Below are 17229 nucleotides of genomic sequence, written 5' to 3'. Positions count from 1 at the left end.
TTCAGGCCCCACAACTGGACCCCCCAAAACAAACAACAACAACAAAAAAAAATACAGTTACTATTCATCTCTAATTAATTTTCCTCTATAGGTATCCCAATGTTCCCATATGTTTTGTGGCTAGTCAATCACAGATTCTTCTCTTCCTATCAAGTGGCAATCAAATTCCCAACTTTGAATTTTGACAAGTCTTGTAACTTACTGTACTCATGAGAATGGGGCAAATGAAATATTGTGGCCACTCCAGATTTAGCCCTAAAGAAGTCCTGGCAGCTTTATAAAAATTCAACTGTGGGGGCTGGGAAGGTGACTCAATGGCAGAGCGCTTGCCTTGCATGCATGAGGCCCTGGGTTCGATTCCTCAGCACCACATAAGCAAAAAGAAAAAAGCCAGAAGTGGCACTGTGGCTCAAGTGGTAGAGCGCTAGCCTTGAGCTGATGAGCTGAGGGACAGTGCCCAGGACCAGAGTTCAGGCCCCACGACTGGACCCAAAAATAAAAATCCAACTGTGATATAATAAAAAGCTTAGGCTAGGGCTGGGAAGGTGGCTTAGTGGTAGAGTGCTTGCCTTGCATACATGAGGCCCTGGGTTTGAATTCTCAGCATGACATAAGCAGAATCAGCTGGAAGTGGTACTGTGGCTCAAGTGGTAGAGCGCCACCCTTGAGCTGAAGAGCTGAGGGACAGCGCCCAGGCCTAGAGTTCAAGCCCCATGACCACCAAAAAAATAAAAAATAAATTTAAAAAAGCTTAGGCTAGAGTTATGAGTACGAGGTAGAATGAGAGGCTATACGGTGGAGAACCAGTCCTTTTTGGACATTCCAGTCCCAGTCACATCCCTAGTTCAATGCAGCTCTTAAGTATTCCACGTGGTAACAAACAGTAAAAAAGATCTGTCTGGTCAAGCCACAGAATCGTAAGAAATAAATCATTCTTTCAAAACACCAATGTTTTGGGGTATAGTATTTTCAACCTAAAAAATTTGGTTATCTTGGGCTGGGAAGGCGGCTCAGTGGTAGAGTACTCTCCTTGCATGCCTGAGGCCCTGGGTTCGATTCCTCAGCACCACATAAGCAAAAAGAAAAAAAAAGCCGGAAGTGGCGCTGTGGCTCAAGTGGTAGAGCGCTAGCCTTGAGCTGAAGAGCTGAGGGACAGTGCCCGGGCCCAGAGTTCAGGCCCTACAACTGGACCCCCTCCCCCCTCAAAAAAATTGGTTATCTTGATCAATAAAATACTTATGCTGTTTCTCTTTATGGAAAAAGTTGGGAAATTATTTTAAGAAATAGCATCAAACAACAGCCCTAGAGTTTCCTTTTAAATCACTTAAACGTGATTTTTGCAGTGACACCAAGTTTCCAGGTGCTCAATATGTATGCATGGGTGTTTTTTATTAAAGAGGGAAAAACAAAGATAGTGTATTTTTCTGAAGCTGAACTTCAATTACTTCCCGTTCCTAATATTTGAGAAAGATGTGTATTAAATTATTAATTACCACAATATGGATTAATACAAATTAAATATTCCAATAAAAACAAGTTGGTCACCACTTATACTTTATACTGTATACTTTAAAAAACTTCAGAAGTTTTTAAAAACTTCTAAGCACTTGAAAAAAGTGTTCTGCTTAAGCTAATACCACCACCAACCCCCACACCCAGAAAACAGAATACCTTCTGAAAAGAATCTTCATCTGTTATATCATAAACTAAAATAGCTCCATTTGAATCTCTGTAGTAAATTGGACCCAATGCATGGAATCTCTCTTGACCTGCTGTATCCTAAATAAAGCAACAAACATTTATTAGGTCAGAAAGGAAAAAATGTCTGTTACTATAAATACAATAAATTTTTCTTGTGTGCCAGAGTGTTGTCCCTTAGCTTTTCTACTAAAGGCTAGTGCTCTACCACAGTTCCAATTTCAGCTCTTTCTGAAATAAAGAGCCTTGTAGACTTTCCTGCTCAGTATAGCTTTGTACCATGATCCTCATATCTCAGCCTCCTGAATAGCAACAATACAACTTTTGATTAAATGCAAAAGCAAAGCATAAAGTCACAGATAACTTCAAAACAGTATTAAAAGAAACAAAACAAGTTACCAAAAAAACCCCTTTAAGTCATTATAAGCATTATATCAGGTTTTACTGTTATACAACGGTTACAATTCCCCTTTCCTCCTCAGCAACCTCCCCACCCCTTTGAATAAAGGCATAAATTAGAAAAAATGTTCAGTTGCCATAGAGTCAAAATGACCAACACTGAATTATAAACCAGAAATATAACCTGCCCTAAATTCAAGTTCCCCACACAGGAAGAACAAACATAGTATGAAATTGTATTAGGACCACTTGCTAACAGGTATACTATTGTATTACCCTTGCCCTATGAGACTAACATGGTACCTAAAGGGGGAAAAGGTATAGGCTAGCTATCCCATTTCTCCCTGAAGTAGAATCCATGAGTTGATGCCTTTATGGCTGAAAGTTTTGATAGCAACATTCAAATATAAAATTGTATTCAAAATGTAATTATTAACAAGATTGTAGGTATTTTTTATATAAAAATTCTTTTGCCAGGTACTGGTGGCTCACGCCTGTAATCCTAGCTACTCAGGAGGCTGAGATCTGAGGATCATGATTCAAAGCCAGCCCGGGCAGGAAAGTCCCTGAGACTCATCTCCAATAAACCACTAGAAAACCGAAAGTGGCGTTGTGGCTCAAGTGGTAGCGCGCTCGCCTTGAGCTGAAGAGATGAGGGATAGCGCCCAAGCCCAGAGTTAAAGTACCACAACCGACAAAAAAAAAAACAAAAAAACTTTTGTCTAGCCCTAATTTCCTAAAAATGTAGGAATTCAACTTTCTATTTCTTGAGCCAATTAGCTATTAGAATACCCCTAAAAAAGTTAAACTTACCCATATAGCAAGGTTAACTCTTTTCCCACCAATATTTAACTTCTTTGTTAAGAAAGATGCCTAAGAAAAGAGAAATATACATTAAACAATATTTCACACAAAAAGTGTTCCTCATCATAACTATACTTAGGCTGAGAGAAAAAGTAATCACTTTTTATTCATTAGCAAACTTTACTTTCATTAAGGACAGCACATTATTTACATTCTTAACTTAAAAAAAAACATTTTGCTTTATGAACAAGTTATTTAAAAAATACAAGATGAGCACTGGTGGCTCATGTCTGTAATCCTAGCTACTCAGGAGGCTGAGATTCTGAGTATGATTCCAAGACAGCCTAAGCAGGGAAGTCTGTGTCTAGTTAACCACCAAAAAAGCCAGAAGCGGAGTTGTGGCTTAAGTGATACAGTGCTAGCCTTCAGCAAAAAAGCTCAGGAAGCATTGAGTTCAAGCTCCAGGTCCAGCACACACACACAGAAATAATAAAATAAAATATACAAGAAAATCTAGGGGTATAGAGCAGTGGTAGAGGATTTGCCTAGCATGGCTGAGGCCCTGGGTTCAGTCCCAGCATTGCAAAAACAATGAAAAAAAAAACTTAAAAAAAGAATATACACATCAAGAGAATAGGTTAAGTACTTTTTCTTTTTCCTTTTCTTTTTGGGTCCGGTCCTGGGGCCTGAACTCTGGGCCTGGGTGCTGTCCCTCAGCTCTTCAGCTCAAGGCTAGCGCTTTACCACTTGAGCCACAGCGCCACTTCCAGCTTTTTTCTTTTTGCTTATGTGGTGCTGAGGAATTGAACCCAGGGCCTCATGCATGCAAGGCAAGCGCTCTACCACTGAGCCACCTTCCCAGCCCTTAAGTACTCTTTCTTAGCCGTCCTCCACCCCCATCTATATTGTGAACAATTTTTTTCTTCAATATTTGATTTTACCTTCCTTATTGATAGGAAAAGTCTAAGAGATTTCTAAGATATAATGGTATTTTTCTTGCTATATGATGACCATTATTTCAAATAGCTCTGCATTCATGGAACTTAACTGTTTAACAGATATGTAACAATAATCCTAAGTATAATGTCACAGAAATGAAAGAACAGTCAGTTGCTGGTGGCATATCCCGGTAATTCCTAGCTACTCAGGAAGTTGAGATTTGAGGATTGCATTTCAAAGTCTCCAATTAACCACCTAAAAACTGGAAGTGGAAGCTGGTGGCTCACGTCTACAATCCTAGCTACTCAGGAGGCTGAGATCCGAGGATCACAGTTTGAAGCCAACAGGGCAGAAGAGTCCCTGTGAGCCTCTTACTTAACCACTCAAAAACCCCATGATTGACAAAAACCAAGAACCAAAAACGAAATCAAAACCAAAACACCAAAAAGCTGGGGTATGAAGTGATAGTGTCAGCCTTAGGCAAAAAAGCTCAGTTCCCAGACCTGAGTTCAAGCCCTAGATTGGAGCATGCGCGCACACACACACACACACACACACACACACACACACACACACACACACACACACACACACACACACACACACACACACACACACACACACACACACACACACACACACACACACACACACACACACACACACTGCAAGAACATGACGCTAGCCTTCAAGGAGCTCATAGTTTATTGGAGAATTTAAATGTAAAGAGAAGTGCAGGGCTGGGAAGGTGGCTCAGTGGTAGAGTGCTTGCCTTGCATACATGAGGCCCTGGGTTCAATTCCTCAGCACCACATAAGCAAAAAGAAAAAAGCCGGAAGTGGCGCTGTGGCTCAAGTGGTAGAGTGCTAGCCTTGAGCTGAAGAGCTGAGGGACAGCGCCCAGGCCCAGAGTTCAGGCCCCACGACCGAACCCCCCCCCCAAAAAAGAGAAGTGCAACGACATGTGATAATGGCTAAAACCCAAGATTTTGCCAAGTATACTATTAAAAAGATCTCTGAGAAGTTAATAAACGATCTCCTCTGAAGCCATTGGAACTTGAAAAAAATGACTCCACCTCCAAGGGGAACTTCAAGTTGGTATGGTTAGTGACAGAATGAAACTACACAGATAAACTAAAGCTGAATCACAAAGATCTTAGGGTTTATCTTGTAGGTCTTAACAAAACCCCATCTATGGGATGGGAAGGTGACTCAGTGGTAAAGCGCTTGCCTTGCATGAATGAGGCCCTGGATTCGATTCCTCAGCACCACATAAGCAGAAGAAAAAAAAAAAAACCAGAAGTGGCACTGTGGCTCAAGTGGTAGAGCGCTAGCCTTGAGCTGAAGAGCTGAGGGACAGCACCCAGGCCCAGAGTTCAGGCCCCATGACCGGACCCAAAAAAAAAAAAAAAATAGAAGAAGCTACAAAGAAATACTTAGAAAGAGATAGTTTTATCTCCAATTAACCACCAGAAAACCAGAAGTGGCACTGTGGTTCAAGTAGTACAGTGTTCACCTCGAGCTGAAGAGCTGAGGGATAGCACACAGGCCTAGAGTTCAAGCCCCATAACCAACAAAAGAAAACAGCAAATATCAAATGGTTGAAATTATCTTTTTTTTGTGTGTGTGTGGGGGGGGAGAGTTACCAATCTTGTGTTCTTGGATTTGGTTTACTAGTACAACACTTAGGAATTTACATGTCATCCTTGTCCAGGGGCCATGCTTAATGTCGGTAGTGCTCCAATTGTAGTATATGTGCTGCAGAAGTGCACACATAAAATGTATCTTTTTAAATTGGTTCTGTATGGCAGAACTTGATTTAGCCAGATTACTAAAATACTACTTGCCATTATGATGCATAGTTGTCATTATGATTGCACAGCAGTGAAGCAGAAATGGGGAAGACAAGAATCTCAAGCAAGCCATGAAAACACACTTGAGAAAGCTGCTCATATGCACACAGTAAAAGGAATTTCTATGCTTTCAAGGAATGATACTTCTGTAAATTCTCAAAAGGAGGAGAGGGATTGGAAGCGTAGTTCAGTTGGTAAAGTGCTACCCAATAAGAGAAAGCAGCCACAGCTACCAAGTTTGAATTCTGGTCTTTTACCTGAAAGTAAAAAAGGAAGAGAGAGAGGCTGGGAAGGTGGCTCAGTGGTAGAGCGCTTGCCTTACATGCATGAGGCCCTGGGTTCAATACCTCAGCACCACATAAGCAAAAGAAAAGCCAGAAGTGGCGCTGTGGTTCCAGTGGTAGAGCACTAACCTTGAGCTGAAGAGCTAAGGGATAGCTAAGGGACAGTGCCCAGGCCGAGGTCAGGCCCCACGACTGGACCCCCTACCCCAAAAAAAAATTTTTTTTAAAAGGAAGAGAGAGGTATGAAAGAACAGTAATTCATAAGGTTCTATAACTGTAGGAAAGCAAGGGGGAAATACAGACTATGTGCCAAGCTCTTGCTTGGGATATCCATTTCATGTATGCAACAACCCACTGAAGTAGATAATTATCCCTATTTTACAGTTATAAACTTGAGATTTAAAGAAATACAGTGACTCACTCAAAGTCAAGATAACTCAGCTGGTGCTGTAGTGGGTGGAAGCCTGCCTCACTCTACCATGATTTTTCCGTTTACAAAGCTGTCTAGTTGAAAACGCTCATACATTTCATACATTGCCCTGACAGTCAATCACATGGACTGTAAGTGTTCCTGGACACCAACTCACCTCCAAAAATATTCTCAGGGAGGGGCTGGGAAGGTGGCTCAGTGGTAGAGTGCATGCCTCACATGCCAGAGGCCCTGGGTTCTATTCTTCAGCACCACATAAGCAAAAAGAAAAAAGCCGGAAGTGGCACTGTGGCTCAAGTGGTAGAGTGCTAGCCTGGAGCTGAAGAGCTGAGGGACAGCACCCAGGCCCAGAGTTCAGGCCCCATGACCGGACCCAAAAAAAAAAAAACAAAAACAAAAACAAAAATATTCTCAGGGAGGCCACAAAGTAACAATGATCAAAATAATGACATTTTCCACCTATTCCTCCAAACACTAAGTAGTAACACAAATACTTCCATACCAATGATTTCACCTTCCAAAGTTTAGTAGTAGTTAAAAAAAAAAAAAAATCAACCACTTAGGCAAGGCACAGGTGGCTCACACCTGTCAACCTAGCTACTCAGGAGGTGAAATCTGAGGACTGAAGTTCGAAGCCAGCCCAGGTAGGAAAGTCTTTGAGACTTTTAGCTCCAATAAACAACTAAAAAGCCAGAGTAGAACTGTGGCTCAAGTGATAGAGTACTAGCCTTAGGCAAAAAAAGCTCAGGGACTGGGCCCAGGATGAGTTCAAGCGCTAGGTCTGGCACCAAAAAAATAAAATTAAAAATTAACAACTATTAGTTCAGGTGGTCATTTACCCAATATCTTTTCCAAAATTATAGTGGATGATCACCCGGTGCCCAAAATCTGTTTACACAAGAAAATGGAAGCTGGGCATGATGGTTCATACCTATAATCCTATTGCATGAAGGAATGCAGCTTGAGACTAGCTAAAGGGAAAAGGTGTGACCTGCATCTCAACAAAACAGCTGAGCATGATGGTTTTGTCATCCTAGCTATGTGGGAAGCATAAATAAGAGGATTAAGGCCCAGGAAGGCCCAGGTAAAAATGAGACCCCGTATCAAAAATAACTCAAGCATAATGACATAAAAACAGACCAAATGAATGAAATACCTGGAATAAAACCACACTGCTAAAACTATGTAATTGTCAACAATGAAGCTACAAATAAAAGCCTTAGAGAAGAAAGCCTCTTCAACAAACCCTGTGGGGACAATTTGTTATCCATTTGTAGGAGAATGAAACGACCCCTATTTCCTGTTTAGTATAAAAATCAACTCCAAATGATCAAAGAACTCAAAGTAAGACTGGAAACTTTAATAAGGAAAAACTCAGGAAGTTATTGGCACAGGTTAATTATTTTCTGAATAGAACTCCAGTTACCCAAGAAAACAAGAGCAAGAATAGGACTCCATCAACTGTAAAAGGTTTTGCACAACTAAAGAAATAATTACCAAGGACAACCTATGGAATAGAAGGAAATCTTTGCCAGTTATTCAACAAAGGATTAATACCCAAATATACCAAGACAAACAAACAGCTAAAGAACAAATAATTCAATTAATAAGTAGAAAAGTGAATTGAACAGGACAGTTCCCAGAGAAAGAAATACAAATGGCTAATAGAGATGAAAAAATGTCCAACATCTCTAACCATAATGGAAATGCAAATAAAAACTACACTAAGATTGTATCTTACTCAAGTCAGAATGGCAATGAAAGGAGTGACACTGATCAAGATGCAATGCATTCGGGCTGGGAAGGTGGCTCAGTGGTAGAGCACTTGCCTTGCATGCATGAGGCCCTGGGTTTGATTCCTCAGCACCACATAAGCAAAAAGAAAAAAAGCGAGAAGTGGCGCTGTGGCTCAAATGGTAGAGCACTAGCCTTGAGCTAAAGAGCTGGACAGTGCCCAGGCCCAGAGTTCAGGCCCCACGACCAGACCCCCTCTCCCCCCCAAAAAGATGCAATGCATTCATAACTCTTTTGTTAAAAGGGAACTCCTCTGTACAACTACTTAAACACTGGAAAAAAAAAAAAAAGATGTGTGTGTAGAGTGCTTGCCTAGCATGCATGAAGACTTGGGTTTGATTCCTTAGGACCACATAAACAGAAAGAGCTGGACGTGGCGCTGTGGCTTAAGGAGTACAGTGCTAGCCTTGAGCAAAGAAGCTCAGGGACAGCGCCTAGGCCCTGAGTTCAAGCCCCAGTACTGACAAAAAAAAAAAAAGAAAGACATGGCACACATGTTCCATGGAATATTACATAGCCATGAGAAAAAATGATATCATGTTCTGTGCAGAAAAAAAGATGGAATTAGAGAACATCAAGTTGAGTGAGGTAAGCCAAGCTCAAAAAGCCAAATATTGGGGGCTGGGAAGGTGGCTCAGTAATAGAGCGTTTGCCTTGCATGCATAAGGCCCTAGGTTCGATTCCTTAGCACCACATAAGCAAAAAGAAAAAAGCCAGAAATGGCACTGTGGCTCAAGTGGTAGAGCACTAGCCTTGAGCTGAAGAGCTGAGGGACAGCGTCCAGGCCCAGAGTTCAGGCCCCCCGACTGAACCAAAAAAAAAAAAGTCAAATATTGTATGTTTTTGTTCATATGGGTAAGCTAAACCTATGGAGATGCATATTATAACTATGTGACTATTTAGGAGGATGAGGGAGGAGAGGGTAAAGATAAGGTATTTTAGACATTAAGGACATTTTAGATATTCAAAATAGTAATCTTACAAACAAGAATATAAGATTGTGACACAAAGCATAAAACCAACTGCCAAATCTTGCTTAAGAGGTTAAGGTAAATGTAAAGAAAATACATACCCACACATACCACCCTCCCCCTCACCCCCCCCATACACACACAACAGAACAATGTCATACCACTTCTATTTCTAAGATCTTAGAAACTTAATCTGTATCTTAGTTTTCTCATGTACCAAACTGTCCAATTAACCTTACAGTAGCAATTTGCTAATCAAATAACAGGTACCTGCTCTAAACATTCGGGGAAGCAGACACATAGAATTTCAGTTAGAACCCTAAAAGAGAAGATGAATATTCTGATTCTTACTTCTAACAGATTAGTCACTCTTAAATTAAACTGCATTATTCTCAGTAAGTACTTTCAATAAGGAAGAGAAAGGCCCAAGAAAAGAAAATAACCTCCCAGGAGTGTAGACACAAAGAAGATACACCCAGCACAGGAAGTGATTACAACTGAAATGGCACAATCTTTAAGAACAAAGTGAAAAAAAATGAACTGATGGTCAAAGTTAAGAGTAATCACCTTTATATTCCACAATGCTAGCATGATAGGTATAAAATAAATATTCCTAGAATTCATTAGTCAAAAATATTGCTTGGGCTGGGAAGGTGGCTCAGTGGTAGAGCGCTTGCCTTGCATGCATGAGGCCCTGGGTTCGATTCCCCAGCACCACATAAGCAAAAAGAAAAAAAGCCGGAAGTGGCGCTGTGGCTCAAGTGGTAGAGCACTAGCCTTGAGCTGAAGAGCTGAGGGACAGAGCCCAGGCCCAGAGTTCAGGCCCCACGACCGGACCCAAAAAAAAAAAAAAATATTGCTTAATAAATTCTACAGAAAAAAAAAAAAAACAGTAACTCCAGTTGTCTTCTTTATCTCTATCCAGTTTATCAAAAGTTCAATTTAGAAAAACAGATGCGTTCACACACAGGAAAAGTTTGGAGAATTCAAGTGCTGGTCAGAGAATTTGTCTGAAAGATTTCACCATAATAATCAAGTCCCCTGCAAAAAGGGAGAGTACTACAATACAAAAGCACAGTCCGGTCGTGGGGCCTGAACTTTGGGCCTAGGCGCTGTCCCTCAGCTCTTCAGCTCAAGGCTAGTGCTCTACTACTTGAGCCACAGTGCCACTTCTGGCTTTTTTTTTTTTTTTTTTGCCTATGTGGTGCTGAGGAATTGAACCCAGCGCCTCATGCATGCAAGGCAAGTGCTCCACCACTGAGCCACCTTCCCAGCCCCACAGCAAAGTGTGTGTGTGTGTGTGTGTGTGTGTGTGTGTGTGTGTGTGTGTGTGTGTGTGTGTGTGCGCGCACACGCACGCGTGTGCGCATACCCCAGTGAACTCAGGGCCTTGAGTTCTCCCTTAGTATTTTCATTCAAGGCTGGTATTCTACTCCTTGAGCCACATTTCCACTTCCAGTTTTTGCTGTTTCACTGGGGAAAAGACTCTCCAATTTGTCTACCACAGTTGGCTTGGAACTAAAGTCCTTAGATCTTAGCCTCCAGTATAGGTAGATAGGATTACAGGAGTGAACTAGCTGGGATTATAGACCTGAGCTATGAGTGATAGGCTGCCAAGATTTTTTTTAAGTGAATTTCAGAAGTGTCAATCTATCCCAAACTCTTAAGATGGAGGTATATATGTTACATGCATTTTATTATTTTATGGAAATTTTTTGCCATACTAGGTCTCAAGCTCAGGGCCTCACACATACAACTTTTTTTGTTAATTTTTTTTTTGGGGGGGGGGGTCCTGTCGTGGGGCCTGAACTCTGGACCTGAGTGCTGTCCCTCAACGCTTCAGCTCAATGCTAGTGCTCTACCACTTGAGCCACAGAGCCACTTCCGGTTTTTCTTTTTGTTTATGTGGTGCTGGGGAATCGAACCCAGGGCCTAATGCATGCAAGGCAAGCGCTCTACCACCTTCCCAGCCCAATTGTTTTGTTTTTTGAGACAGGGTCTCTTTATGTATCTCAGGCTATCTTGAAAATGATGATCTTTCTACCTCATGTTCTAGAGTGCTGGGATTACAGACATGCACCACCAGCCTGATTCGGGGGAAAACCCCCACAAACTGAACTTTTCTTCTTTACTCTGTATTTTCCCAACTGTATTTTGACAACTGGGCCTATACTACCACCTGAACCACATACCCCCAGCCAAAATTCATGTCTTACTGTACACATTTTTTTAAATTCCTCAGAGACAACATGGGTTCTCAAAATAATTCAAGTCATATTAAACCCATTATCATTTCATGTATATATATACATATATATTTCATATATGTACATATACATGTATTTCACATATATATGTATATGTGAAATACATGTATATATGGGGGGGGAGAAAAGAAGGAAGGGAGAGAGGGGCAGTCTATCTTATTCCATTAGTAGCAAACATTTATCAAACACGGTGCAGGAATGTAGCTTAATGGTAGGGTACTTGCCTAAGACATCTAAAAACATGGGTTTGATCCTCAGTACTAAAAGCAAATAAATGTGTTATCTTAGCATAGTGCTAGAGGTTTTACAGGATTGGCTGACTATATAATCCACATACAGGACCTATGAGTGAAGCATTTCCACTTTATAGATATAGTCAAGATTGGGATGGTTACAAAAGATCCAAAATTAAAAACCAAGATTAACTTCAAAGCCCTCTCTCTTCCTAGCACATCATATAATGTGGGTACTGTGTCCTCTGCAAACATCTAATAAAGCATCTCAGGATAATCTTTGTGGGCAAGACGCTGAACTTACAGCAAAATGTTGATGCTGTAAAAAATATTTTAATATCACTGAGGCTTTTGGTCTACTAGGTAGTAACCCATAAAGATTGGTCTTAAATGGTTTTCTGCATCCATTATTACTAATATATAGAACACTCCATTAATAACTGCGAACACTGAAAACATTGTTCCCAAATCTTCAGGTGACAAAGTAAAAATATAACCAATCTATATAGCAGGTTATTTTCACCCAACCCTGTTTCTGGCTCATAGCAGTACAATCAATGTTCTATAAATTACAGAATTAAGATTCTGTATGACTTTAAACAGTGGAACAAATCAAAGCCAACTTACCAGGTCAAGTACACTGGGGACCAAAACAAAACAAAACAAAACAAAAAAACCTTGATTACAAAAGTTCAAGAGTGGTCTGGGAAGGTGGCTCAGTGTTAGAGCGCTTACCTTGCATGCATGAGGCCCTGGGTTCGATTTCCCAGCACCACATAAGCAAAAAGAAAAAAAGCCGGAAGTGGCGCTGTGGCTCAAGTGGTAGAGCACTAGCCTTGAGCTGAAGAGCTGAGGGACAGCGCCCAGGCCCAGAGTTCAGGCCCCACAACTGGACCCAAAAAAAGAAAAAGAAAAAAAAAAAATTCAGCTCAAGGCAAGTGCTCTACCACTTGAGCCACAGCACCACTTCCAGTTTTCTGGTAGTTAACTGGAGATAAGAGTCTCATGGGCTTTTCTACCTGGGCTGGCTTTGAACCTCAATCCTCAGATCTCAGCCTCCTGAGTGGCTAGGATTACAGGTGTGAGCCACTGAAGCCCAGTTTATAATCCTCTTTTTGAAGCAATTAAGATGAATAAATTATAGGGGACAGCAACCTCAGTATTATTTAATGTGACAGCTGCCCCAAACTCTCATACAATCTTTTCTACTTCAGTGGTGAAAAGTGTTGTCAAGAGAAGTGCACTTCTCATCTAAGTCAAAACCAGAATCATACAGTTCAAGGAATCTTAAATTCATAAGCTAGGGATGGTGGTGCTTGCCTGTAATCCCAGCTCCTTGGGATGCAGAGGGAGGATTATAAGTTCGTAGCCAGCATTGGACAACATAGGAAGACCTACCTCAAACAAACAAATTAAGGAAGGAAAAAGGAAAGGAGGGGAAAACTGATTAAGTACTGTCTAAAAGAGATGAGCTATCAAAATAGGGGGAGTTTTGTTGTTGTTGTTGTTTGGCTAGTCCTGAGGCTTGAACATAGGGCCTGTCCCTGAGCTTCTTTTGTTCAAGGCTAGCACTCACCCATTTGAGCCACAGGATTTATTTTATTTATTTTTTTTTTTTTTGGTCGGTTGTGGGGCTTGAACTCTGTCTGGGCTTGGGTGCTGTCCCTATGCTCTTCAGCTCAAGGCAAGCACTCTACTGCTTGAGCCACAGTGCCACTTCCGGTTTTCTAGTGGTTTTATTGGAGATAAGAGTCTCACGGACTTTCCTGCCTGGGCTGGCTTTGAACCTGATCCTCAGATCTCAGCCTCCTGAGTAGCTAGGATTACAGGTGTGAGCCACTGGCACCCAGCTAGAGCCACAGGATTTAAATACTATTTTAATAGGATGTTTTAGTAGTATGTTTTTAATAAGATGTTTTAAAAGTTTAAATAGGATTTAAAATATAATGTCATTGCAGACCCAGCAGGAAATAGAGCTGTTTACCCAAGAGAAGATAATACTCAGGGGATGTGACAGCTATCTTTATCACTAGAGATGTCATATAAAACCAAGATTCGGAACTAGGACCAAAACTACATGGAAACAGATTTTGACTTTATACTCAAAATAACTTATTGGATATTAGACATGTCTAAAAATGAACCCAGAACAGTAAGTTTTCTACTTTTTATATTATCAGTTCTTTTCAACTCCTGTGCCCCACTCCCAGTGCTGGCAGTCAAAACCAGGACCTCTCACATGCTAGACAAGTGCTTAATCACTGAACTATACCCAAGATTAAGGGAAAGAAAAAGGTGTGGGGGAGGAAATGATCACTTGATTGAAGTATTCAACAAGAGTGAAACAGTAAACCACAAACTATCTGTGGCTCCTTTCAGTCTTAAAATTTTTTTTTAAATAGTGTTACATGAGGGTATAATTTGCAAAATAATTTATAGAGTTTGTTGACAAGAAAAGGTGAACTCTATCTTCTGACAATTTCATTTTTGGAAATTAAAGGTACACAATGTTGTATCTTATAGATCATACTTATTAAACTTCTCAGGGGAAAAAAAACACCTAAGAAAGGTATGTTACCTAAGAGAATGAGATTAGAGTGTCATTTCCATACTTTGGTGTACAACAAAATCTTCAATTCTGTAATATAATCTAGACACTTTATGATAACTTACATAAATAGAAAAATCAGGACTGCTATGTTTCTGATACTGGAGATCTTCCATAACTTTAGCCCCTCTAGTGTAGTTTGCAATGGCTTCTCTTACATATTTAAAAATCTTTACTCTGCTGTTTTAAAGATGTTTTAGAAATAAGCCACAGGCATTTAACTTTCACTTTGAAGTATTAAAGTATCTCTTTTTTAAAAGCCATTAAAATATCAATGAAAGTAAATGAAAAATGATTTGCTTAACAACAATCAGACTCAATGTAACTTAAGTTATAACAAGCTAGGAGATAATTTAACTGCTCTAAATCTAGTCAGACCTGAGTTTAGTTGAGCTTGTATTACATGTTCACCTGCACCTTTGGTGCTATGATCTTCACTTCTTCAGATATTATGCTTTATATAGGATTAAAAACAGAGGAGTAAAATAGAACATGGAATCTGAACCAGAGCATCTTTGTAAATTCTAGGCCCAGTAGTTTAATAATAGCACTGAACATGAAATGTCACAAGATTGGGAGATTATTCATTCCATTAAATAGCATCCGTGTTACAATTACTTATTAAGCTCTTTTGTGCAAGTTGGAATAGACTGCTTACACATAATCACATCCCTAAATGCTTTTACACAACTTATCCTGACAATCCTCTGCGCTAGATACTATCATGGCCATTTCAACAGAAAAAAATACACATGGGACACAGACATTAAGCAATTTACCCAGGATCACACAGCTAGTTAAAATGAATCTAGATGACCAAGCTCAGAAGTCCTCTTAATGTTACTGCCTCTGAGTAAACTGATCAAGCTGGATTATTAGTGGTATAAATTTCTCCTATCTCAACTGGTTTCTTTTAGCAGAGGGAAGAAGTAATTCCCTCGAGTGCCCGGTTCTCAATGATTTTTCACCTTTTGCCAATTTAACTGTAGGAGAAATACAGCCCTTTATGACAGGTAAGGAAAACGAACAGCAGCAGCAGAGGATTAAATTTTGGGGACCAACTGCGGGACAGTTTTCACATGACGTTTCAACACGGGTGGACCGACCTCGCAGAACCACAAGTCAGACCCACGCAGGCTGCAATGAAACTGCGTGGTGACCCGCACCAGCAAGCGGTCATTTCAAAATCCCTCCAGACTGGGTTCTTTTGCCATTCCAACACAGGACCAAAAAAAAAAAAAAAAAAAAATGGAACTTGCATAAACACTTAGTCATCAGTAAGCGCTGGAAGTTACAAATCATCGAGTTCGCAAATTCAGACCCGCAGTCAATTCTGAATTCTGAAGGGAAGGGAAAAAAAAAAAAAAAAAAAAAGGAGGGTGGGGTGGTGGGGTGGGGGCTTTCAGGGTGGCTAACACCGAGGGCCCGCGCGGAAGTGCAGCAAAGGGGGAAAAAATCCAGCCCACACACAGATCGGGGCTCCCCCGAGTGCGCAGCAACCGCTGGGAGCCCTGGGACTTTTCGGGGGCCCTTCCACTCCCTTCCCCACCACCTGTCCTGAACGTCTACAGCCTGCCGGGACCACCGGGGTGACGGGCCGGAGGGCCCTGGGCGGCGGCGTCCTCCCGGCCGCCGGCAGGTCGGGCCCCCCCCCCCCCCGCCCCGAGGCGCCGCCTCCCGCTCCCCGGGCTCCGCACCTGCAGAGTGGTGATGTGCTTGTCGTTGAACTTGTTCTCGCAATAGCGCAGCACCAGCGACGTCTTCCCCACGCAGCCTTCTCCGAGCAGCACCACCTTGAACGAGTAGGCTCGGCCCGCCGCCGCCGCCGCCGCCGCCGCCCCGCCGCCGGCCGCAGCCATCCCCGACGCTGCCCGGCCGCCCGAGCCCGAGAGCCGCGCCGAGCTCCCCACAGCCGCGACAGCGCCGTCAGGGCCGCGGCCCGCTCACCCCGCCCCGCCCCGCCGCCCTCCCGGCCGCAGGCTCCCGCTCCTCCTCCGACAAGGCCCTGGAAGGGCCGAGGCAGAAAGAAGTCCGGGAAATGAAGAGCCCTCAGCCACCACGTCAAACACCGGGAGGAAAGGCGAAGAGCGTTCCCTCTCCGCCTCCCTCTAATGGCGTCTCCTTCCTCCTACGTCACACTCCGGGTCACGTGGTCGCGACGCCCCCTGGGACGGCGCGGGGGCGGAGCTTGCGGACCGTGGAGGGTGGCGGGGCTCCTCCGGCCTCTTCCCGGGTGGAGCTGGGTGAGCCCGGCGCCTTCCAGCAGCCTCGCGCAGCCGCAGAAGGCCGCCACTCCTTGGCACTTGAGGTGGTAAGGAGCCAGGCATCTGGGACAAGCCCTGTGGAATTCAGTACAGAGTGTTCTCGTTCGTGCCCAGGGACTGGTCACAGAACGAATCACCACTCACCGCAGGGATCTGCCAGATCTGCCAGGTGGCCTCGAATCTGTTTCTGTTCCTCTGTGACACCCCAAATCCTGGCTGTTGAACTTTGCCCAGGGGCCAACTCATGCTCCTGCCTTTTAGGTCTCACCTTAAACCCGGGTGACTTTCCCCACCATCTTCCATACTTCCCACAGCACCGGCGTGCCTTCTTCACACTTTGTGCTTAGCACGCTCAGTGGAGTTTGCTAAAGATTTGTCTGTCTTGAGTAAGCTGTAGGCCTTAAGACAGGGACTACTACTCCACCACCTTTAAACGCTCATCCTGAGTGCTAGGCTATAAGTATTTAGGAGAGAATGAATGAATGATTGAATGAATGATACATCTTTCCAGTATGGCCAGGCTCCCCAGTGTTTCTGTTTCCCATGCTGACCCTACCTTGATGGACCTCTTTGGTTCGATGTTACTTTTTTCCCCCATTCATCTGCTGGCCTTTAGTTCATAAGACAGACTGTCCCAAGAAACCATACTGATATTTCCGAAATTTTGCAACAAGAAATCTCGTGTT

The 17229-nt window shown here is 42.5% G+C and overlaps 1 protein-coding gene and 1 non-coding gene across 2 annotated transcripts in view; both read right to left on the bottom strand.

The window, feature by feature from the left end:
- Rab21 (RAB21, member RAS oncogene family) overlaps window positions 1-16415 on the bottom strand; it is a 28161-nt gene extending 11746 nt beyond the window's left edge. Inside the window, exons 1-3 of the mRNA XM_069988713.1 lie at window positions 15977-16415; window positions 2911-2970; window positions 1672-1779 (exon numbers count right to left, since the gene is read on the bottom strand). Of these exons, the coding sequence (XP_069844814.1) occupies window positions 1672-1779; window positions 2911-2970; window positions 15977-16138 (330 nt within the window). The 5' untranslated portion in view covers window positions 16139-16415. The remainder of the gene's footprint in view (window positions 1-1671; window positions 1780-2910; window positions 2971-15976) is intronic.
- On the bottom strand, window positions 5509-5611 carry LOC138806656 (U6 spliceosomal RNA). Its single transcript, XR_011365948.1, has one exon. It is a non-coding gene; the product is annotated as a U6 spliceosomal RNA (small nuclear RNA).
- Window positions 16416-17229: the final 814 nt, after the last annotated feature.

Source organism: Dipodomys merriami, unplaced genomic scaffold (assembly GCF_024711535.1).
Source record: "Dipodomys merriami isolate MVZ:Mamm:240054 unplaced genomic scaffold, mDipMer1.0.p SCAF_10, whole genome shotgun sequence".
Classification (NCBI taxonomy): Eukaryota; Metazoa; Chordata; class Mammalia; order Rodentia; family Heteromyidae; genus Dipodomys; species Dipodomys merriami.
This window is presented reverse-complemented; position numbering and strand designations above follow the sequence as displayed.